The sequence below is a fragment of the Onychostoma macrolepis genome, chromosome 19, assembly GCF_012432095.1.
Source record: "Onychostoma macrolepis isolate SWU-2019 chromosome 19, ASM1243209v1, whole genome shotgun sequence".
NCBI classification, from domain to species: domain Eukaryota; kingdom Metazoa; phylum Chordata; class Actinopteri; order Cypriniformes; family Cyprinidae; genus Onychostoma; species Onychostoma macrolepis.
In genome coordinates this window covers 20373299-20397717 of record NC_081173.1, presented here as the reverse complement: position 1 = coordinate 20397717, position 24419 = coordinate 20373299, and the positions used below count along the sequence as shown (strand labels likewise).

Genomic DNA, 24419 nt, shown 5'->3' with positions numbered 1-24419 from the left:
CATTCCTCCAATCACTGATAAGGATTTGCGTACCAACCAATTAGATCGAGATCGTCATTGAGATATCATGTAGTTTCTCCCAGAGTTGCTGCTGTGATTTCTTTGAATAGCATTAAGACGATACTTCTTAAAAGATTAACAATGGCTAGACGCTTTAGGCTTCTACGTGAACTTATGAACCAAATCAAAGAATCACAGTTTGTGCTAAAATCTCTTCGTTGTTCTACATAATATTACACATAAGTTACATTCATTTTTTCAATAACAAACGCTGAAAAAAATAAATAATACATTTTTTTTATTCTAGTACGCTGATCATTCACAAATAGAACTATTCAGAGTTTCCTTTAAAATGTAGCATATTTCTTAAAATTTATAAGCACATTTCATAGACATATTTGATATTCAGATATACTTTATATACTATATAACTACTTTTTAAAAAATACAATATAGTGTCTAGGAAGTTTTAGCTATCACTTAACATATTAAATGATCAAACGTTTCCTAAAACTATAATATCTGCATACAATAACCATATTATATTCTTTGCATTTTTCCATAATTTCCAGGTATGTTTTGCTGACACTGATCGGGTTGAAATGAATCGTTTACGAATCGAACGGAATCAGTAAGTTGATAGTCATAAGAGTTGAGTTGTTCTGTTCGAGAGAACCGATTCTCTGAAAAGAATCATACCTCCCATCTCTATTTTGTTGGGGTTGTTCACTAACCAATGATAAAACACGGATCTCGGTGACAAGAGTAAATAAACCAATCACAGTGCGCAGCCGACCGGAAGTAGGGTGACGTTTCTAGATTCTCAAAACATGTTGACACCCGGTTCAGCTACATGACAGAGGCACTCTCCACCTGCGTTATCTAGCAATCTATACAACAAGAGTTACAGATCTTCAAGTAAACATGGATTACAGGTATAACGGATCTATTGAGTGACGACTATGAGATATATATAGTATTAATCTTGGAAATATATGTTGGAATTGCATGCGGTCCATCTCGATGTATTTAGGGGTGGGATTGCAGTGGAATTAATAAAACTCATCAGCTCATCCTCCAAGGCCACCGCCAGTAATTTACGTCGTATAATAAATACATGTACAGAAAAATGCTACATCATCTAGTGTACTTGTAACTACCATTAAAATCCGCAGCGACATGATGCAAGTGAAATATATCTAGAAAGTCGCTTTCGGTTTAAGCAAACATGTTTTAGTATGATTAAGAAGGAATGTTATGTTTTAAACCACCATGTAATGAGTTCAGTGCGAATATGTTATTTGCTGTATTGAATCGAGCTGTCATTGACGGTAAAGGCCTGAACAGGGATGACAGCAGCATCAGCAGTGCCATGCATACACAGGCCTACTCGGCATCGCCCCATCCGGCCTGGAATAGGGCAGGTCTTCTTCATGCAGCTGCACATGGGCTTAAACCAAATGTGTGTTAGCTCAGAAATATTTAAGCATCTAAATAAGCATCTTTAATGCAGTAGAATGACCTATAGTTTATTGCAAATTATGTGTTGCTTAAACACACCGTCATGCAATTTTCAATGTGAACTCTTGTTTTTTTTTTTTTGGCTACATCACTTTCAAAGTAACATCATTAAATAAATATAAATTTGGTGAGCATCTCTGGAATTAAAATGAATCAGGAGAGACTTATAATGTAAGATGTTATTTAAGCATATTTAAATACTTCAATAATAATTCCTGGGACGTATTATAAAATTGACCTTTCATTCTGTAAAACCAATGTTTTATGCATAGTCCATGTTGGGGTTTATTTTGCAATATTTGACTCTCTGGCTGAACGATATCCCTATATTATGAAAGAGAAACTGTATCAGTTAAACCTCATTTCTTTGTAATTTTCATTCCTTCTTGTTTCAGGTAGACCAATCACAGGCTTTCCTTGAGCACTTATGATGTTGCCAGCCTGTAATACTGGAGCATCTGCTGGTGGAGGAGGAAGTGTTGTCATGGAGACGTCCAACTTCGCCCATGTCATCTTCCAGAATGTTGGGAAAAGCTTCCTCCCGCAGGCAGCGCTTGAATGTCATTACACACTCACCCCCTTCATCACCCCACATCCCAAAGACTGGGTTGGCATCTTTAAGGTTGGTACACGTTACATATTTCACTAAGATCTGGTCAATATTTAGGTTTTCATACTCAGAAATGTTTTTTGCAAGAAAATTCTATCCACCTGATTTAATCTAACTTTTTTCTCTCGCGTTTCTTTCATCTCGAAATTTAATCTTGCACTTAATCAAGAGGAAATGAGTGCACGGAAAATTTACGTCTTGTTAAGATACAGTGACAGTTTATGACTGGTATAAAAGGCACTTCAAATCAACCAGATCTTTCCAGACAGCATTTAGAGTGGTGGGTTGCAGGGGAAAATGTGGATTGGAAAAAAGATGGTTAATCCGCTCAATATCGCTGTTGTTTTGATGGTTAGTTTATGGGGGAATAGAGTTGCGGTGTGAGTGTGTGTGTGTGTTTTTGATCGCATGGGCTGTTGTGCTGGATGCTGTGGGCGTTTCCCACAACAAATTAATCCTTCCTTATGCTTTTGCTTTAGTATTTTCTTCTCTCATCCTTGTATCTGCAATAATATGTAGTGTAATAACAGATATTAGGTGCTATGTGTAATGTATAACTGGATAATAGTAGTCAGACTTATATAGTAGACCATTATGGTTGGATGTATTCTGACAATATCTATGGACTCGTATTTAAATTATTAATGGGGTAATGTGGGAATTATCCCTCAGGCATTCACACACACTCAGTACACACACCTTAACCTGCTTTATATTACTTAGAGAACCACAGGCTCCCTCTGGTGGTTTTGAGAAAGTACTGCTCCTTCTAGAAAGCAGCGAGTTGCATTATAGTTTAACAATAGGACTTCAATTTTCTGTGCAGAGATTGTTGTTATTTCTATTTTTACTCAGCTAAAATAGAATTACATTACATGCAAAACTTAATTTCAAATTTGATATTAAATGTTAATTATATTTGAATAACTGCACCTTATTTTTTATTTTGACTTAAAATGCAACATTTCTGTTTTAAATTATTCATTTAATATTTCAATTAAATGTTATTAATAATATATAAATAACTGTGTTTTGTCTTTTTATTTGTAAAATTGTACAAATAATTAGCTTGCAGCTTTTTCATTTGTACTTGCAATGTCCCTTTTTATTTAATGTGCAAAATTTCAATTTTAAATTAAATTGATATTTTCACATTAAATGACATTAATTATATATAAATTCTTGTTCAGTATTTAATCTCTTTATATGTAAAGTTCTACGTATATTTAGCTGTAGGTTTTTTATTTGTATATGCGTGCAGTATCCCTTTGTGTAAAAAAAAAAGGGGGGGAAAAATAGTTTTTAAATTTGCAGGGTGAACGAACATAGTACTCTTTATGAAGGAGCATGTTGAGGCACGTTGAAAATAGGCTACCTTTAAGCAATACAAAAAATGCTGTGTAATCATGCATATACACATACAGTAGGTTTGTGCACAGACACACACACACTCGATGTACTCAAGTACTATATAATTAAGTTGTCGCGCACATGCCGAACATGTTCTTATGCACCTGATTTATAGTTACGTCAGCCCTCTTATTATTTAATTTATCGTTTATCAGTCATGCGTGTACAAGCATGGCTTGTTTGAAACACACTCGGATGCCTTCTCTCTTTTTCATCCTCTTGCTCTCCTCTTTACTTCTCTTCTCTGTAATTAATAGGTGATTTCTTCACAGACGACTGCGTTCCAGATGAAAGCAGAATACTTTCCGTGAAAAAAAGCGATTACAGATGTGATATATTGTAATCAAAGTAAATGTCAGGTAGTGCCGTGAAAAATCACGATGACAAATTGCTGATAGTGTGTGTGTGTGTGTGTGTGTCTTGTTTGTAATTGTAAGAAGTTACCGCATTTGACATGTTTATGATGGTGGACTACATTCTTTTCTTCATTTCCATCATATTTCATTTAAAACTGCATAAAACCATGCAATCACTCATTTGCACACACACAAATATGGGTGGTTATGGAGGTGAAAATTTTACACGTGCTTCAAAGGCAGAAATGATGAAATTCACATGCACACTCACACTTTTCAGAGTAACCACACAATTTTTAGCCGCCTTTGAAGCATGTGTAAAATTTTCACCTTTTTCCGGGTCCTTTTTTTCCATTATGCCCCCTTTTCGCAGCTGGCTAAGAAGTTCAGAAAGGAGGCTAAGTGTTTCCATTCCTCCTTGAGCTTATTGTGATATTTATAACCTGTGAAATCAATATGAGACAAAGTAATAAGACTTTAGATCTCCCACAGGTTTAATGTATTGTTAGTAAGTAATGTTTCTTTTTTCTCACTTTCTTTCCATCTGTTTTGACTGAGTGATCCTTAAACATTTTATATAGTCTTTGTGTTTATATAGTTTTGCTTGTATCGTTTTGGTCAAAATAAACTAGTCTGTGTTTTATACGTTTTACTTGTAACTGTTTTCAAAGGCCTTCATTGGTCTGGTCACAAAAGGTTTAGTTCTGACTCACTTCTTGATTGCTGTTTTTATGTGTGTGTGTGTGTGTGTGTGTGTGTGTGTTAGGTGGGCTGGAGCAGTGCAAGAGACTACTACACGTTTCTCTGGTCTCCCATGCCTGAAAACTACACTGAGGGATCCACTGTTCACCGAACCATCATCTTTCAGGGTACATACACACACACACACACACACACACACACACACACACACACACACACACGTCTGGTCTGGTTTGCTATGCTTGTGGGGGCTCTCCATATGCATAATGCTTTTTCTACTGTACAGACCGTATATTCTATTGCCCTACACCAACCCTACACCTAAACCTACCCCTTACAGGAAACTTTCTGCATTTTTAGATTTTCAAAAAACTTCATTCTGTGTGATTTATTAGCTTGTTTACACCGTGACACGAGTCCCCATGAGTCTGTGTGTATTCAGGTTTAATTTCCCCACCTGAATAGAAAAACAGGCACACACACACAACATGTATTGCTCTATGCAACCTATTTTACTTCTGTAATTTGCTGTAGTGGGAAAGGAGAAAAGTGAAGGGTGGGACATTATTTTATTTTTCAGGAATTGATTGAATGGTTAAACTTGCTTTTATCCATCATAATTTAATTGGTCTGTGAATTGGGTGTTCTTAATGTTATTATGTTAATTGTTTTTAGCTTTTTGCGCCATAAGACCAAATAATTTTTTATTTAATGTCATCCTTTTTTGTTTTGTTTTCTTTGATTGGATGATTAAAAATGGGTGTTTTTTTATTATTGTTAAGTAAAAAATTAAAGAGTCATCATTTTTTATTTCAGAACTTTTGAAAGTTCATGCAGACTGAATCTTTGATGTTTTGTTTTGTTTTGTTTTGTTTTTAGATGACCTTTCTATTGTAAGTTATAGTATAAGACGCTACATCTGATAAAGATTAAACCTCTAATCAAATAGTCTACATGCTGTTTCCTAGGATATTATGTTCCCCGTAGTGATGGTGAGTTTTATCAGTTCTGCTACGTCACACACACGGGTGAAATCAGGGGTGCGAGCACGCCATTCCAATTCCGCCCGGCCACACCCACAGGGGAGGAGCTACTGACAGTAGAAGATGATGGGAACTCAGACATACTGGTTGTGACGACAAAGACTGGACTTCTTGAGGTATGCAAATCACACAAACAAGAATACAAATCCCTGCTTCGTTCCTAAACCTAAGCCATCACAGGTGCGTTCTTGATGCAAAACTTAGGCAACCTAAACATGCTGTCTCTTGAGCTAACTTGTTTTATCCAAATTATAAAGCAAAATTGCATGTATTGTTTGCAATGATGCATTGTGACAATCCCAGGGGGAAAAATAAAGAAAAAGAAAATAGTCAATTATGAATGCACTATTTATAATCTGAGTGCAAATTGTAAATAAAAATGAATACATTAAAAATATATAAACATCTGTTTAGTTCAGCACTGAAAACCATTCATTAACAAAATAGTGCAGTGTAATGGTAATATGGTTAAAGATAGATAGATAGAAAGACAGATAGATAGATAGATAGATGGATAGCCTTCCAAATCAGTCACTTATGAGGTTCCATTATGGGTAGGTGCTGTCTTACAGTAGATGCCAGCTGTCTATGTAGGAAGCAAGGCATCTCACTAGGTTTTGGAACAAAGCTTGTGTCTTATTTTTTTGGCTTATTATCTGTATATGTGTGTATCTATGAGCAGCAGCGTGTAGAGGAAGTTCAACAGGAGTGCAAAGAACTGCAGAAAGCACTACGCCTCCTCACACAGGAGAGAGATCAGCTACAGGAGAGACAGAGACAACAGAACCAGGTACTAAATACACACTTGCACATAAAAGTGACCAACCAACGAAGCAGCAAAGATGGCTTACACACACACACACACACACACACACACACACACACACACACACACAGTGTTTAAACAGCATGTAACACACACCAGAGATCACAAGTTCAAGTTATCTGCACATCAAAGCGCTCTCCTGTGTGTGCATGTGCACATCGGTGCTTTAAGACTTTCTGTCTCCAAGTGTAAAACGCTTTTGTGTTTGACTGACGGTGAACTTACTCCCACAAAGCACTTTATCTTATCAGATAATGGCCGTGTGTGTGTCTCTGTGTGCATTACTGACCTTCCCCATAAAGTCATGTGATTTATCCATGCTTAATTCTGACTGTGCTGAAGATGATTTACTTGGAGTGAAAGAATTGGGAGTTTGAGAAACGGAGAAAGAAAGAGAGTGAGACAGAGAAAAGTTTACTTGGGCATCTGTTATCATGGTAGTGCCATGTCGACCACAGAGGGTAGACGTGACGTCAAACATGTGCACGCAGCCAGGAGTTAATGTCCACCAAAACCACTCAACAGAAAGGAGGAGACCTGCCCAGTCACTGAGACAACAGCAGCCAGTCACGCGATTTTCTCTCTCCCGCTCTCTTTCTCTCTCTGTCTTTTTCGTCTGCTTGCTTTGATGATATTAAAAGGTTCTGTATGTGATTTCTTTTTTGAAATACCACACAGAATATGTCACTACTATCTGATACATATAACTGAAATGTGTCCTTTCTGTCTTCAGCCTCATGCTCTGAAATAGGCAGATTTTTTTGTTGTTTATCAGAAACAGTCTTGTCAATCATTTCATAGCTAAGCGGTTTGCAAACATTCGACTGGCTGATGTCTCATTAGAGGGTGGGGTTTAAAGAGGGGTGTGTGATAGTTATAATGTCAAGTTAAATAAATGCATTGATGTTTTTCATTTTTGTTGGTTAATGTTGATAGCCCAAATTTTTAATTATTTAGTTAATTTGACTTTACAAAATATAGTAATGTGACGGTATCATTATTCAGGTATCAGATGGTGATACCATGGTACTCTGATGTAGGCTATATACACTATAAAATATTATTACAATTTTCAGTTACACTTTATTTTTAGGTGTCCTTGTTACAGTGTAATTATGCATTTAAGTACTGAGTAATATTAATTAACTACATGTACTTATATGGTTAGGTATATACTGTTTATTAGGTAAGTATATACTTTATATGGTTAGGGTTTGGCTTAGGGTTACTTGCATGTAATTATGAATAATTAAGTAAGTACATGTAACATAACCTTAAAATAAAGTGTTACCCAATTTTGTATTTTAATATATTTTAAAATGTAATTTGTACCTTTCCTGTGATGGCAAAGCTGAATTTTCAGCGGCCATTACTTCCGTCCTTAGTGTCACATAATCCTTTAGAAATCATTCTAATATGCTGATTTGCTGCTTATGAAATGTTTCTTATTATTATCAAAACAATTATTATGCTTAATATTTTAAATTTTTTTATTTGAAGAATTTAAAGCATCTTAAGTGATAATTTCTTTAAAAAAAAAATCTCACCCCAAATACTTGAACAGTAGTGTACCAGTGTAAAGGCAGTTTAGTTGGATCTTGTATACCTTTTTAAATATGATTTTAAATGTATTTACCTAATTATCACCTATAACTGACCATTAAAAGAGTGCTAGATGGCATAAAAATAAGTAAATAAATACAACAATGTACAAACCATCAATACCAAAGAATATTGTGGTGACCCCCACCCCTTGCATTGTTTATTTAATACGGCCAGCTAATTTCATCCATGTACCACATTTTACCATGTAAAATCCATTTCACAAAATGTGATTTTCCCCTCAGCGTAAAAAAAAGAAAAGAAAATCTTTGCAGATTCCGTTTGGCTCTGATGTGGTGTTGATGTTTGACTGCACAACAAGCACATTAAACTCTTAAAGGGCCCAGAAAACAGCAGGATGTGATTCAGTTGGTTTGCTGGTCTTTCAGCGCCCCCTGGTGTTTCTTCTGGAGTCCCTATTGAAGTCTGTAAGTGTGAATTATGAGTGTCACAAAGGACAAAGAACACCACAAATGAAACATTAACACTTTTATAATTCTCTCTCACACCCCAGTCACACAAACCCTTTCATATGCCATAAGTGTGCGTGTGTCTGTTAAACTGTCAGAACTTACATATGAAAATAGACTTCCTCTTTATCGTGAGAACATAAGTATATATTTTGTGGCTGCTAATTTTACGACCTCACATTTTATTTGCCTGTGCTGCAATTCCGAAACATCATCGGCCGTAAAACACCACGAGTCACCAGATTAGCTGGAGGACAAGGCGTGTATGCGTGCTTTCAGAACCAGATGTTACTGTGATTTACTGATGACGACTGTTAAATATGAGCCGCCGCAACAAAAGTGAAATCGAAGCCCCCTCTTTTCCTGCTGACATCATACTTCAGCCATGGACTTTTTTTTTTTTTTTTCTTTGAGAGGGAAAGACTGGATCAGAATAATACCTGCATTTCTGATCATTATTTTCTCTTTCAGTTAAGTCTCCTGTAAACTTCCTCATTATCAAAAGTGTCTGTGAAGTCTCTGTTATTCCCAATGGATTACCCTGTTACTTCACTGTGTCTAGTAACAATCCTAATAAATTTCTAATAATTTCTACATTTTTAATCTATATGCTGTTTGTTTCAATATCTTGTTGTTAAGATCTGTAAAATCTTAACTCTTTTAATTACTTATATATTATTATTTATAATAATAATTTTTTTTTTTTTCTTAAATAATTTGTTAACCACTTTTAATAGATTTTTGCTATTGGATAAAATGCTTGGAGTGTTTTGATTGGCTGGAAGGTGTGATTGATAGCATTTGCTGTCCAATTGCAGGAGCTGCAGAAAGGCATTCGTGAGGAGAAGGAGGAGGCTCAAGCCAGAGTCAGACAACTTGAAAAGGACCTGCTAGAAATCACACAAAAAGCTGCTCTTAAAGAGAATGAACTGGACTGGTAAGGCCCGAACACACATTACCTGGCATGAATATAATTATATTATTTACATATTTAAAGTAGGGTCCAAAAGTCAACTAGTTTGAAATGCCTTTATTGTGTATTTATTTTCATTTATTTATTTTTAAATTTAATTTGATTTACTTTTAATTATTTTATCAGCATAGCAATTTGAGGTAATTAAAAAATAATAATAATAATTTTTTAAAGTATTAGCTTTTTATTTGTTTTCCTTTTGCTTTGACTGCTGCGCTCATACTCTGCAAGTTTGTGTAAAACCTGATGATCATATTTTGAGATGATCCATTGACCATCTTATGTTTCAATGGAGGCAAAAACATATGATAAAATTTGATTATATGATAAGTAACCTACAAAGAATTAAAAAAAAAATATATATATATATATAATATATATTTATATATATATTTTTTTATATATATATTTTTATATATATGCATTATTCCATAATGTTTCCATTTTCCATTTTTATTTTCAAGTCTGAATTAGATTTTGACTTGGACTCTCAGGATAAGAATGCAGATTTATAGTTGAGGATTTATATGGTGTACTTTGTTTTTTGTGTCGTCCAGTTTAAGAGACAGGCTGCAGAAGGTGATTTCTGAGAGGGACAGTTTACAAACTCAACTGAAGAATGAGAGAGATGAGAGGGAGCTTTACAAAGTAAGTGTGTGTAGTATCTACAGGTTATAAACTGTAATCATATGCATTGATCAGTCGTGACATGCATTGATCCTTGTTGTGTGTTTACGCTTACAGTCTCATGTGCGCAGTGCCGAGCTGGAAAACACAAAACTCAGTGCAGAGCTGCAGATGCTGAAGGCAGTGGAGCTAAACAGAGAGGTCACCATCGCACAGTACCAGGAGGAGCTGCACAGGCTTCGCACAGAGAGAGACACACACCCCGCTGATGCCGTAATAGATGTTTATTTAAAGAATAAATACAAATACATTAACTATATTTACTACCGGTCAAAATTCTGGAATAAGTATGAATTTCTTTTTTTTTTTTATGTTTTTGAAAGAAGATTTTTATGCTCACTAAAGTGCATTTATTTGAAGAAAAATACAGTAAAAGTTTAAAATACCTATTTTAAAATGTAATTTATTTCTGTGATAGCACAGCTGAATTTTCATCAGCCATTACTCCAGTCTTCAGTGTCACGATCTTTCAGAAATTATTCTAATATGGAAAAATTATTAAAATTATTATTATAATGTTGAAAGCAGTTTTTGCTGCTTAATATTTTTGTGAAAACCATACAAAACTACTATTTAAATGTTTGGGATAAGAAAGATAAAAAAAATAATAATAATTTAACTCTATATGCTGCATGGATGATCTAATTTGATCAAAAGTGACAACATTTGTATTACGAAGGATTTATATTTCAAATATATATTGTTCTTTCAATTCATCAAAGAATCAGATTTCCACAAAATTATTAAGCAGCACAATTGTTTTCAACATGTATAATAATAAGAACCTTTATTAATAATTGAGCACTTATAATAATTGTGCAATGAATCAGCAAATTCAAATAATTAAATGCAGCATTGGTGAGTATTAAAGACTGTATAGCGCTTGTTCACATAAATCATACTTCTCCAGGGTCTGAAAGAGCAGTTGCGTCAAGCTGAGGAGCAGCTCCAGGCCACGCGGCAGCAGGCCGCCATGTTGGGTTCTGAGTTGCGTGATGCCTCCGGTGGGCGAGATCGCACCATGGCTGAGCTGTACCGTGCCCGTCAGGAGACAGAAGACCTACGAGCCCGTTTAGCTGAAGCCCAGGAAGAATGCAGACATGCTCAGAATCAGCTGGACAGGATGAGAAGCCAGGCATCACAGGAAGTGGTAACCACAACTAACTGTCCCTTATATTTATTTGATTGTGAAGATCTGTAAATAACAATATGAAGAACACATGGTTTAGACACAGTGTGAACTGTGTGATAAGTCTCTTTCTTGCGTTCTTGCTTTATTTTATTTATTTATTTATTTTATTTCAGGGCAGGGCTGGAGTGGGTGTGGTTTCAGAGCTGGAGGTGGAGCTACAAAAGGAGGTCGAGGAACTAAAGCTGCGTCTGAATATGGCTGCAGAGCACTATAAAGAGAAATACAGAGAGTGCCAACGTTTGCGAAGACAAGTCACCAAACTGACCCAGCAACAGGAGACGCAGCAGGGGGTGAGTAACTGAAATTATGGCTTTACACAGTTGTACATTTTACAAAAAAATGCAGCTCTTACAATAATACACTTAATTTTGTACATAAGATGTTAAGCAATCATGCATTTTGTTTTTATGTATGTTAGTTGAGGTTTATAAGTGAAGTCTTTTGTGAAAACACCCTCCTATATTTTTGTGTGAAATCTTAAAATATTACATATGTTTTAGGACTGTAACAGGAATGATGCCTCTACAGAGACCACACAGGAGTTACACACACCGGATGCAGAAACGCCTCCCACAGGTATTGGCAAGGAGACAAATGAATCGCAACACATTTAAACTGCAACACACATCGTCAAACTAGTTCCTTTAAAAATTATTAAAAAAGTAAAAATTAATTAATTAAAATTAATGAAATAATTAAATAAATAAAAAAGAGTAATAAAAGCTTTGGGTTAAGTTTTTTTTTTTTTTTTTTTTTGTTGAAGGAAATGTAAATGCCATTTATCAAAAAAGTAAAAAAAAAATTATCAATTTCCTCAAAACTATTAGGCAGCATAACTTTTCACTGGTAATAAGAAATTTCTTGAGCATCAAATCAGCATATTCTTATAATTTCTGAATGATCATGTAACATTAAAGACTGTTGTAATAGAGTAATATATTAAACATAATTATTAAATACTAAACAGTTCATTTAAATCCGAAAAGTATTTCACAATATTATACTTTTTACTGTATATTTGATCATGATCATGATTTGATTGATATTTGACTTCATTCATTAAACATTAAAAAATGAACATTAATATTAAAAAATGCTACCGACCCCAAATTTTTGAATATATATATATATATATATATACAGTGAGGAAAATAAGTATTTGAACACCCTGCTATTTTGCAAGTTCTCCCACTTAGAAATCATGGAGGGTCTGAAATTGTCATCGTAGGTGCATGTCCACTGTGAGAGACATAATCTAAAAAAAATCCAGAAATCACAATGTATGATTTTTAACTATTTATTTGTATGATACAGCTGCAAATAAGTATTTGAACACCTGTCTATCAGCTAGAATTCTGACCCTCAAAGACCTGTTAGTCTGCCTTTAAAATGTCCACCTCCACTCCATTTATTATCCTAAATTAGATTTTTTGAGGTCGTTAGCTGCATAAAGACACCTGTCCACCCCATACAATCAGTAAGAATCCAACTACTAACATGGCCAAGACCAAAGAGCTGTCCAAAGACACTAGAGACAAAATTGTACACCTCCACAAGGCTGGAAAGGGCTACGGGAAATTGCCAAGCAGCTTGGTGAAAAAAGGTCCACTGTTGGAGCAATCATTAGAAAATGGAAGAAGCTAAACATGACTGTCAATCTCCCTCGGACTGGGGCTCCATGCAAGATCTCACCTCGTGGGGTCTCAATGATCCTAAGAAAGGTGAGAAATCAGCCCAGAACTACACGGGTCAATGACCTGAAAAGAGCTGGGACCACCGTTTCCAAGGTTACTGTTGGTAATACACTAAGACGTCATGGTTTGAAATCATGCATGGCACGGAAGGTTCCCCTGCTTAAACCAGCACATGTCCAGGCCCGACTTAAGTTTGCCAATGACCATTTGGATGATCCAGAGGAGTCATGGGAGAAAGTCATGTGGTCAGATGAGACCAAAATAGAACTTTTGGTCATAATTCCACCGTGTTTGGAGGAAGAAGAATGATGAGTACCATCCCAAGAACACCATCCCTACTGTGAAGCATGGGGTGGTAGCATCATCTTTGGGGTGTTTTTCTGCACATGGGACAGGCGACTGCACTGTATTAAGGAGAGGATGACCGGGGCCATGTATTGCGAGATTTTGGGGAACAACCTCCTTCCCTCAGTTAGAGCATTGAAGATGGGTCGAGGCTGGGTCTTCCAACATGACAATGACCGAAGAACACAGCCAGGATAACCAAGGAGTGGCTCTGTAAGAAGCATATCAAGGTTCTGGCGTGGCCTAGCCAGTCTCAGACCTAAACCCAATAGAGAATCTTTGGAGGAGCTCAAACTCCGTGTTTCTCAGCGACAGGCCAGAAACCTGACTGATCTAGAGAAGATCTGTGTGGAGGTGGGCCAAAATCCCTCCTGCAGTGTGTGCAAACCTGGTGAAAAACTACAGGAAAGCGTTTGACCTCTGTAATTGCAAACAAAGGCTACTGTACCAAATATTAACATTGATTTTCTCAGGTGTTCAAATACTTATTTGCAGCTGTATCATACAAATAAATAGTTAAAAATCATACATTGTGATTTCTGGATTTTTTTTTAGATTATGTCTCTCACAGTGGACATGCACCTCGATGACAATTTCAGACCCTCCATGATTTCTAAGTGGGAGAACTTGCAAAATAGCAGGGTGTTCAAATACTTATTTTCCTCACTGTATGTATATATATATATATATATATATATATATATATATATATATATATATATATATATATATATATATATATATATATATATATATATATATATATATATATATATATATATATATATATATATATATATATATATATATATATATACACACAGTGGGTACGGAAAGTATTCAGACCCTCTTAAATTTTTCACTCTTCATTTGTTAATTTTTTTCCTCATTAATGTACACACAGCACCCCATATTGACAGAAAAACACAGAATTGTTGACATTTTGCAGATTTATTAAAAAGAAAAACTGAAAAATCACATGGTCCTAAGTATTCAGACCCTTTGCTCAGTATTTAGTAGAAGCACCCTTTTGATCTAATACAGCCATGAGTCTTTTGGGAAAGATGCAACAAGTTTTTCACACCTGGATTTGGGGATCCTCTGCCATTCCTCCTTGCAGATCCTCTCCAGTTCTGTCAGGTTGGATGGTAGCGTTGGTGGACAGCCATTTTAGGTCTCTCAGAGATGCTCAATTGGGTTTAAGCTCTGGCTGGGCCATTCAAGAACAGTCACGGAGTTGTTGTGAAGCCACTCCTTCGTTATTTTAGCTGTGTGCTTAGGGTCATTGTCTTGTTGGAAGGTAAACCTTGCCCAGTCTGAGGTCCTGAGCACTCTGGAGAAGGTTTTCGTCCAGGATATACCTGTACTTGGCCGCATTCATCTTTCCCTCGATTGCAACCAGTCGTCCTGTCCCTGCAGCTGAAAAACACCCCACAGCATGATGCTGCCACCACCATGCTTCACTGTTGGGACTGTATTGGACAGGTGATGAGCAGTGCCTGGTTTTCTCCACACATACCGCTTAGAATTAAGGCCAAAAAGTTCTATCTTGGTCTCATCAGACCAGAGAATCTTATTCAGGTGTTTTTTAGCAAACTCCATGCGGGCTTTCATGTGTCTTGCACTGAGGAGAGGCTTCCGTCGGGCCACTCTGCCATAAAGCCCCGACTGGTGGAGGGCTGCAGTGATGGTTGACTTTCTATAACTTTCTCCCATCTCCCGACTGCATCTCTGGAGCTCAGCCACAGTGATCTTTGGGTTCTTCTTTACCTCTCTCACCAAGGCTCTTCTCCCCGATAGCTCAGTTTGGCGGACGGCCAGCTCTAGGAAGGGTTCTGGTCGTCCCAAACGCCTTCCATTTAAGGATTATGGAGGCCACTGTGCTCTTAGGAACCTTAAGTGCAGCAGAAATTTTTTTGTAACCTTGGCCAGATCTGTGCCTTGCCACAATTCTGTCTCTGAGCTCTTCAGGCAGTTCCTTTGACCTCATGATTCTCATTTGCTCTGACATGCACTGTGAGCTGTAAGGTCTTATATAGACAGGTGTGTGGCTTTCCTAATCAAGTCCAATCAGTATAATCAAACACAGCTGGACTCAAATGAAGGTGTAGAACCATCTCAAGGATGATCAGAAGAAATGGACAGCACCTGAGTTAAATATATGAGTGTCACAGCAAAGGGTCTGAATACTTAGGACCATGTGATATTTCAGTTTTTCTTTTTTAATAAATCTGCAAAAATGTCAACAATTCTGTGTTTTTCTGTCAATATGATTTTAAATGAACTTAAATGATTTTAGCAAATGGCCGCAATATAACAAAGAGTGAAAAATTTAAGGGGGTCTGAATACTTTCCTGTATATATATATATATATATATATATATATATATATATATATATATATATATATATATTATTATTATTATTATTATTATTATTAGTTATTGTGTCACGTCGCAAAATTGTGACCAAATTCTTTATGTATTAACTTCTCACATTTGAAAGACCAATATCCTGCTGAGATCAAACATGTGACGCAAAGAGATGCAGAGAGACTGGGAGTTGAAGGCAGACCTGGACAGGAGGGGAAGGAAGAGAAAAAAGAGGAAGAGGAGGAGGATGATGAAGATGACGAGGAGGACGACGAGGATGAGGAGGAAGAGGAGTGCAGTGTGTCAGTCGAAACTGAGCTTGCCTGCATGGAGGAGAAATGGAGAGAGCAGTGCACCATCAATGAAAACCTGAAGCTCCTGCTAGCCAGTGAGGAGCAGCGGTTTAAAGTACGTAAACACACACACAGAGAGGCATACATGCATGATTCAGATTCCTTCAACCTCACAGGGAAGAGACACGGACACTCACACATTCATTTGCATAAGATGTCAGTGCACACAAGCGTGCAAACACAGTTGAACTTCCACGGGTTGATTTTTAGGTCCGGTTCACTGAGGTATCGCATTTCCGTCAGTCTTGTGAGCGTGTGTGAACACAGCAGTCATTAAGGACAGAGCTGGCCAAGTGGAAAGGAGGTCGTAAAGGACTCTTCTTGTCTGAGTATTTAGACAAAGCTGGAGACACCATCAAAAGGAAAGTCTCTTATTTACAGCGTGTTTAAACGCATGCACACGCTCTCACCAAATGCTTTATGACTGTTTGCTGGAGAGCAGGGTAAGATCGTAGTAAACCCATTTCAACTGAACTTCAAACCCAAACAAGCATTTACACAATGATAACTCAGAAAGAGAGAAAGAGAAGAACAGCAGACCACAAAAATATTAAGCAGCCCAACTTGAGCACCAAATCAGCAAATCGGAATGATTTCTGAAGGATCATGTGACCCTGAAGACTGGAGTAATGATGCTGAAAATTCAGCTTTGATTATATTTAAATATTATGTTAAATTTATTATTTAAAAATTGTAATAATAGTTGTCAATATGCTTGTTTTTACTGTGTTTTTGATCGAATACGTGTTGCCTTTATGACCATGCAAGACTTCTTTCAAAAGTAATGGAAAATTTATTCACATCTTTTGGTCAAAAAATGTCACAGTCCTAAGAAACACTCCAAAATCTCAAGTCCAGAATTAAAATTGCTTAATAGTCTTTATATGCTTGTTTAATAATCTATAGCCACTCCTCATCTCTTTTTAAATATTATAGGACTTGCAACTCATTTCGTTTCGTGCCTTTAGTGGTTTAGAATCACACACTTCACTTTCAAGTGGTGTTTTTAGAGCAGTTATAAAACATATGTCCAGATGCCACTCAAAATAAATTGTATGAATTCCTTGATAGACTCAAGTGGCAGTGAAGGACAGAGAGGTATCTGCTCTGAGGGAGAGTCTTGTGGTGGTGACCAGGGAGAAAGAGAGACTGGAAAAGGTAAGAGCATTTATAGTATAAACCTATTCTCATCATTTTTGTTCCTATAAACAGTTTGTTGTAATATACTCAAGTATTGTGTTCTGTGTTTGCTTTCCAAAAATCCAAAAAGCTGCAATATCTTCTAAAGCTGGTATTATTAGCTTGATCTTCTAAATGTTAATGAGAATCTTTAAATATTAAATACCTTAATTTGATTCTTAGCAGGTAAGACGTTGAAATCAGGCAGAGTGTGAATGTTTGAGCCCCAAGAGTCACAGCTAAATGCCACATTCGGCTCCCTGATTACCCATCAGCACTTGTGTTAAATGTTAAATGTGCGAATAATTCCTCTAATCATGGCTCACGGATATGAGGTCAAAGGCGAAGGAAAGAAAGAACAAGAAAAAGCAAGGAGAGTTATACACTGTGTCAGTGCTATTTAAAGACTGGTAATATTTAATCTGTATTGCAATAGTACTCAAGATTTCAGTTTCTTTGGTTGAAGCTTGTTGGCCAAAGAAGTTTAATTCAGGTTCTTGTAGTGTCTAAATTGCCGGTGTATCATTATGAGAGTATTGCAGTGCTGTAATTTAAGCATCAAGCCAGGTTTGTCCTTTATCATTTGCAAAAAAAGTGACAATATTTGTATTAGCTACTTTTACTCATGTAAGCAATACATAAGTGTTTCCTGTCAGGTATGTTGGGAACTCACTTTTGTTTTTCTTGTAGGAGTTGCGGCAGTGTATGAACAGAGTGGATGCAGCAGGGAGTCGGAGGTCAGAGCCAATGATTCTGCGATACCCACTGCCGTATACACAAGACCAGCCTCCACCGCCACTGGTGCCCCAACAACCAGCTGAACTGCAGTACGGAAACCCCTATTCAGAACAAGAGACCCGGGGTGGGTGCACGCTTTTGTCTACTTTTATTTATTTATTTATTTATTTTTTATGAATAAAGTGAAAAAACAACTGGATTATTAGAAAAATGTAGATTGTCTATAATGACCTGATTATGGTTGAATAAACTATTAGATTATTTGTGACCCTGGACCACAAAACCAAAGTATTAAGTGTGAGATTTATACATCATCTGAAAGCTGAATAAATAAGCTTTCCATTGATGTATGGTTTGTTAGGATCGGACAAAATTTGGCCGAGATACAACTATTTGAAAATCTGGAATCTGAGGGTGCAAAAAAATCTAAATATTGAGAAAATCGCCTTTAAAGTTGTCCAAATAAAGTTCTTAGCAATGCATATTACTAATCAAAAATGAAGTTTTGATATATTTACGGTAATAAAATTACAAAATATCTTCATGGAACATGATCTTTACTTAATATCCTAATGATTTTTGGCATAAAAGAAAAATTTATAATTTTGACCCATACAGTGTATTTTTGGCTATTGCTACAAATATACCCCAGCGACTTAAGACTGGTTTTGTGGTCCAGGGTCAAAAATGTAGATCGTCTATAATGACCTGTTCGTGGTTGAATTTATTTTATACTGAAGTATGTAATATTTACTTGTTAAAAAAGTGCTTACTTAGTTATTTATAATCTTTAATTATTCAAACAATACCATTTAAAAGTTAAAAATTACAGGTCAGTAATTTTTTTTTTGTTGTTTTTTAAAGAAGTCTCTTACGTTCACCAAGGCTAAATTTGTTTGATCATAAACAACGTAGAACAGTAAAATTGTGAAATATTATTGCATCACAGTTGTTTTTTATTTTAATATATATTAAATTTATTCCTGTGATCAAAGCTGAATTTTCAGCAGTCAATACTCCAGTCTTCAGTCTCACATGATCCTTCAGAAATCATTCTGATATACTGATTTGATGCTTAAGAATACATTTACATACAGTATATACATTTCATTCTTTGATGAATTGCATCCATTTAAAAGAGAAAATAATAAAAAGTATCAAGAACATTGACATTGATATGTAACTACTAAAAGTTTTTGTGATGTGACAGCCCTATTTAGAGCTTCCTGACTTCTTGTTGCTTAGATGGAGCGGATGGGGCGTTATCCCCAGAACAAACCTGCCGGCCCCCTCCTTTGGCTCCACCGCCGTGGGGTGGTCCTGTGGTCTGCAGTCAGCCATCACGCAGTCTCAGCCCCCCTGATGGCCTGGAGAATCCCGCTGAAGAGCGGCCTAACGTAAGGAAACATGCTGTACACATAGACAGAGCAGTGGAAATATTTTGAAAACACCACAACAGCTTCTACTGCGTATATTCCTTTGGCAGCTACATAGATGTATTATAGACATGGTCTGTTTTAATGTAACTTCTCACTGCTATAAGTAGTGCTTGATGGATAGTATTGGAAGAGTGCGTTTTAATCTGGACAGTGTCATTTTTAAAGCTGTTGCTTATCTGCAGTACATTGTTAAAACACATCCTGTCTGATGCTACAGTGACATTTAGCAGATGGTTTTTTTCTGACGTTAAAGCTTTAAAACTGATTTCCAGCCTTTTTGGTCACAGCACCATTGATAAAACTGGTAAATTCCTCTTTATCAACACCAAAGCAGAAATGTGTTTTTAATAATATTATACTGCATTTCAATAACTTAACAATGCATCTGCATGTTCAGGGTTCTTTGATGTTGGTTAATGGTCACATAAAATTTAGAAAAGCAAAATATTTATGGTAGTTTTGTTTTAGTACTTTGTAAAGGTATCATTTAGCATTATCCTAACATTTTTTTAAATGGCTATTATTACAATGATTCAAAAAATGATTTATAGTGAAGAAAAACTTAAATTACCATTCATTGTAACTGCATAGAAAAGAGCAACCGGCACATTATTCAAAATATCTTCTTTTCTGTTTCTTAGAGGAAAGAAAGTCATACAGGTTAGACATGAGGGTAACAATTATTATAATTTTTTTTCAAATAGGACATCGTAAAAGCTTCATAAAATTATCATAAGATCTACCCACCCTATAGTAGTGTCTTTAACTGCTGTGTACTTAATTTAAATTAAAACACACTTGTTTTGTAGATCATGTTTTTACTTTGTACTTACTGTTAAAATACCACGAAAATACCTTCCTGTAATTAGATTTGTAATGAATATACAATATTTGTAGTTACATCTATCAACCCTACACCTTCACCTTAACCTACCTTAAACCTAACCAGACCACCAAACCTCTCTCTAACCTTAACCATATCCCACCTCAACAGCAGCAAAAGTGATTTGGGTTGTGCTTTATTTTACAGCACATGCACTTAAATGTACTCAAAGTGTGCTTGCCTAAGAAAGTACTGGGTAATGTAAGGAAGGTAACTACATGGGTTAACATTATGTTCAGGGTTAGTACCTAGTTATTACCCAGTTTTTGTGATTACTATAATACGTACGTACTGTATATGCGGAGCAGGACTGTAAAATAAAGTACTACCGTGATTTGCAATGCAGCATAAACACAAGTACGTTGTACCAAACAATTCGTTATTTTTGATGTAAGTACATTATAGTTAAAGACACCTAATATAAAGTACCCATAAAACTAGTTTATATGACTCGTCAGCTTTATTTTTGTACGTTTCAGAGCTAATAACTGGGTGTCTTTAAACTGATATGTGGCATTACCATGTATTTTTGTCACTCTTTAGCAGCCTTCACTACTTCTTCCTCTCTCTCAGCCTTTCTTTCTGTTTTCAGCCTTTTCTTTTGACTTCCACCTTGTCGCCCTTTGATTCAAACTCTTTGATTCACTCTTTTTTCATCTTCTCTTCCTCACTGCCCTCTGCATTCCTCAGACCTCAGTTCATAGGTGAATACAGAGGTGGTTAATTTGCATGAAACGGCAATTAAGGCTTTTCTCTTTTGAGCTCGTTAGCGGATTAGAGTGACGAGGCTAGAGGCTCGTTAGAGAGAGATGTTGACGAGGGCTATGCTAATTGGCTGGGGGTGCCGGCCTGTGATATTTGAGGGTGCAGATCGGCGCTGACCCCTTTCTCCTCCTTTCTCGTTTGCTGCGTTAAAAGCCCATTAACCTTTGCAGGAAGCCGGCTGTGTGCAGACAGGCGTGGCTTTTCGTCGGAAGTGTGGGTGTGTGTGTCTGTGTGAGATCTTAGCTGTTATGTCTCAATAGAGAGGTGACAGCTAAATGTGTCCACTGAAGAACATTGTATTGTTATGTCTCAGTCAAGAAGAAATGATGTGTGCGTTTCATTTTGGTTTTTATGTCTTTCTTAGGGAGGTGATGGTGAGGCCCCTGCAGTCTGCGATCATCAGAGCCTGGAATCTAACGAGAGCCACACCAGCTTCTGCTTTGATACCAGGTAAATGTTTGGAAATACATGCTACCATACTACTCGTACTATGTTTGCAATATGTACACTGTACACCGTTTGCATTGAATGCCTAGAAGTAGTATATTTGCAAAAATCTGTGGTATACAAAAAAGCATACAGAGTGAACCACTGTATCCCACAATGCAATGCTTTCAAATTCCAAAGTGACTAAAGACTAGAAGTAATATCAAATTTTAATTTATTTTATTTTTGTTTATGAAATTGAAGACCAATGATGGAATAATGTAAATGAATGTGTACATTTTATTTCATACATCTTTCTAGGAATGTTTGACTCTTCATTGGATCTGAATGCCAAAAGTTTTGGAGGACATGTAAAAAAAAAAAAAAAAAAAAACAACTTTTTTTTGGTATTTATTTCAAAAATGAAATAAAATATTACCGTAAACACTTAACTAGATGTCATTTGTAGTTTGGTGAGGTCATATGACAATGAAGCATACTACATATAAAGATTTACAGTTGATATATGGTTGCAAAGTGTGCGCTATAAACTATTCTAAATATTAGACCATAAAAATTACAGTATATACTGCATAGTGTGCAGCAGTGTTGTTTAGTATCATTTATTTACTATGGTCAGTTTTTGTATATATTTTGAAATATATTTTAATTTTACTTTTTTCATTTCATAACGTTAGCTAGAGTCTTAGTAATTTAAGTTCTGAGGTATTTCATGTTTTAAATGTAGTCTATATAGATTTTATTGTTTTTTTATTTGTTTTAGTTTTTTGTTTTTATTTATTTTTTGTTATTTTAGTACTCCAAATTGAATTAAATGAAAATGAAACATGTTGCCTTGGAATCTATCTAGAATTTTTTTTTTTTGGGGATTTTATTTCAGTTAATATTTGTTTTATTTCAAATATTGGAAATGCTTTTATGATGGTTTTAATTTTAGCTACTAATAATAATCCTGATAACCATTAAGCTAGTTTTTCATTTGAAACATAGCTGTGGAATTGATTTTCCATTTCCAAAGTGACAACTGACAGAAAGTAAGATTTTATTTTATTTTATTGACATGTTGTATCTGACTGCCAAAAGTTAGGACTTTTTGTTCGCTGAGATAACTTAAGAGTCACTTTCTGACTAAACAGTAGTGAGACTGACAACAGCATACTGCTGTTTAAAATGTTTACTTTGTCATAGTTTCCATTGTAAACTTGTAGTAGGCAGTAAACAGTATTGCATATTATGTATTACGCAGTAAGCAATCTTTCTTTTAAACACGTCCCATTTGCCACCATAGATGTAGAGTAAAACTCTCTCTCTTTCTTCCCCACCCAGACCTGATGTTCATAAGCGTTGTCCCCTGTGTGAGGTGATCTTCCCACCTCACTTTGAGCAAAGCAGTTTCGAACGGCACGTGGAGTCTCACTGGAGGGTATGTCCCGTCTGCAGCGAGCAGTTTCCTCTGGACTGCCAGCAGCATCTCTATGAAAAGCATGTGCACACACACTTTGATGACAATGTTCTGAACTTTGACAACTTTGATTAGAGAAAAAAATATATATTTATTTGCTTTTAGTTCAATATAAAACGCCTCAGGTGATTCAGGGGCTTCAGTGTTTTGTTCGAAACACGCTGATGTTGTCACTTTGTCGTAACCGCTGCACTCATGCCAGGAGGACTATATTTGATTTGCACATAGACAAACATTAATTCAGATATTTAAACTTATAAGGGAGAGAATACTGTAATAATGGTCTTCAGGTGTAATAGATATGTAAAAAAACAAACAAAAAAAAACCTATGAAAAGCACTTTTTTAGTTTAAAATTTTGTGTACTACTGATTGCGCTTTAAAATGAGAGCTTTAGGTTGTTGTTTATGAAAATGTAGATTCATTTTAAAGGACCAATGATGCAATGATGTATACGTTTATTTCGCAAAATTAATGACCATAATTAATAAACCCAATCACTAAAATTACTATAAAATTTTTACCTCAGAGACATTGAATGCTTTCTGTGTGTGAAATACAGTCACTAAAACACTCATTTAAAGGGATAGTTCACCTAAGATTAAACATTCTGTCAGCATTTAATCTCCCTCATTTTGTGCTTTAAATCTTGTTACAATAAATATGGACCGGAGCTTTTAAGCTTCAGAAAATTTGTAAAAGCACTATAAAAATTTCATAAAAGTGGTTTAAAACTGTTTAAGTTGAGCCAATGAACTGAATTATGGAAGCCTGTTTCTGCCACAGTTTTGAATTCACAATTCTGAGAAGAAAAATATTTGTGAGAAAATAAGTTGTTGGATTTTGGCGGAAACAACTGTTTAGTGGCTCAACCAATTCATTTATGAAGCTTGAAAGCCCCAGTCTCCATTTATTCTACTAGTAGCTCTTTTCAATAATGCAATTACCATTTAAATTTCTTATTCTGTGTGATAATGATGACAAAACATTTGTTTTTAAGTGAACCAATTCTTGAAGATGAGCTCAAATAACCAAGTGACTCAATCCAGAGAGCCAGTGTGCTAAAACTACGGCTGTGGATTCAGCTTTTCAGTGCATCATTGGTTCAAACATAACTTAATACATTCAGTTTCAGCATTATATCCATCACACATTCCTGCTTGAAATCCATTTATCCAACAAAGGTGATGCTTCACACTGTAAGTGTGCCAGGAAGTTTAACTTAGGGTTGCTCTGTGTTTGTGTGTATCAAGTGTATGTTTATTAATAAAGAATGCTTCAGCTCAAGTTCATTCAACTGAACATTTGTCCTTGTATCAGCAAGTCATTACACAACAATCATTACATCAAC

At 35.9% G+C, this 24419-nt stretch overlaps 1 protein-coding gene across 1 annotated transcript; it reads left to right on the top strand.

The window, feature by feature from the left end:
• Positions 1–796: 796 nt before the first annotated feature.
• Positions 797–24370, top strand: tax1bp1a (Tax1 (human T-cell leukemia virus type I) binding protein 1a). Its single transcript, XM_058753498.1, has 17 exons — positions 797–935; positions 1917–2143; positions 4664–4766; positions 5568–5758; positions 6325–6432; positions 9359–9477; positions 10071–10161; positions 10258–10413; positions 11111–11350; positions 11506–11682; positions 11893–11968; positions 15937–16211; positions 17228–17314; positions 18026–18197; positions 19319–19470; positions 21525–21610; positions 22934–24370. The coding sequence occupies exons 2-17, from the start codon at positions 1949–1951 to the stop codon at positions 23142–23144; spliced, it is 2439 nt and encodes an 812-aa protein (XP_058609481.1). The 5' UTR covers positions 797–935; positions 1917–1948; the 3' UTR covers positions 23145–24370.
• The last annotated feature ends 49 nt before the right edge of the window (positions 24371–24419 follow it).

Coding starts and splice junctions, on each gene's coding strand:
- tax1bp1a (XM_058753498.1), top strand. CDS start 1,949: ATGATGTTGCCAGCCTGTAATACTGGAGCATCTGCTGGTGGAGGAGGA. Junction 11,683..11,892: donor AACAGGAGACGCAGCAGGGG/GTGAGTAACTGA, acceptor CATATGTTTTAG/GACTGTAACAGGAATGATGC. Junction 16,212..17,227: donor GTGAGGAGCAGCGGTTTAAA/GTACGTAAACAC, acceptor ATTCCTTGATAG/ACTCAAGTGGCAGTGAAGGA.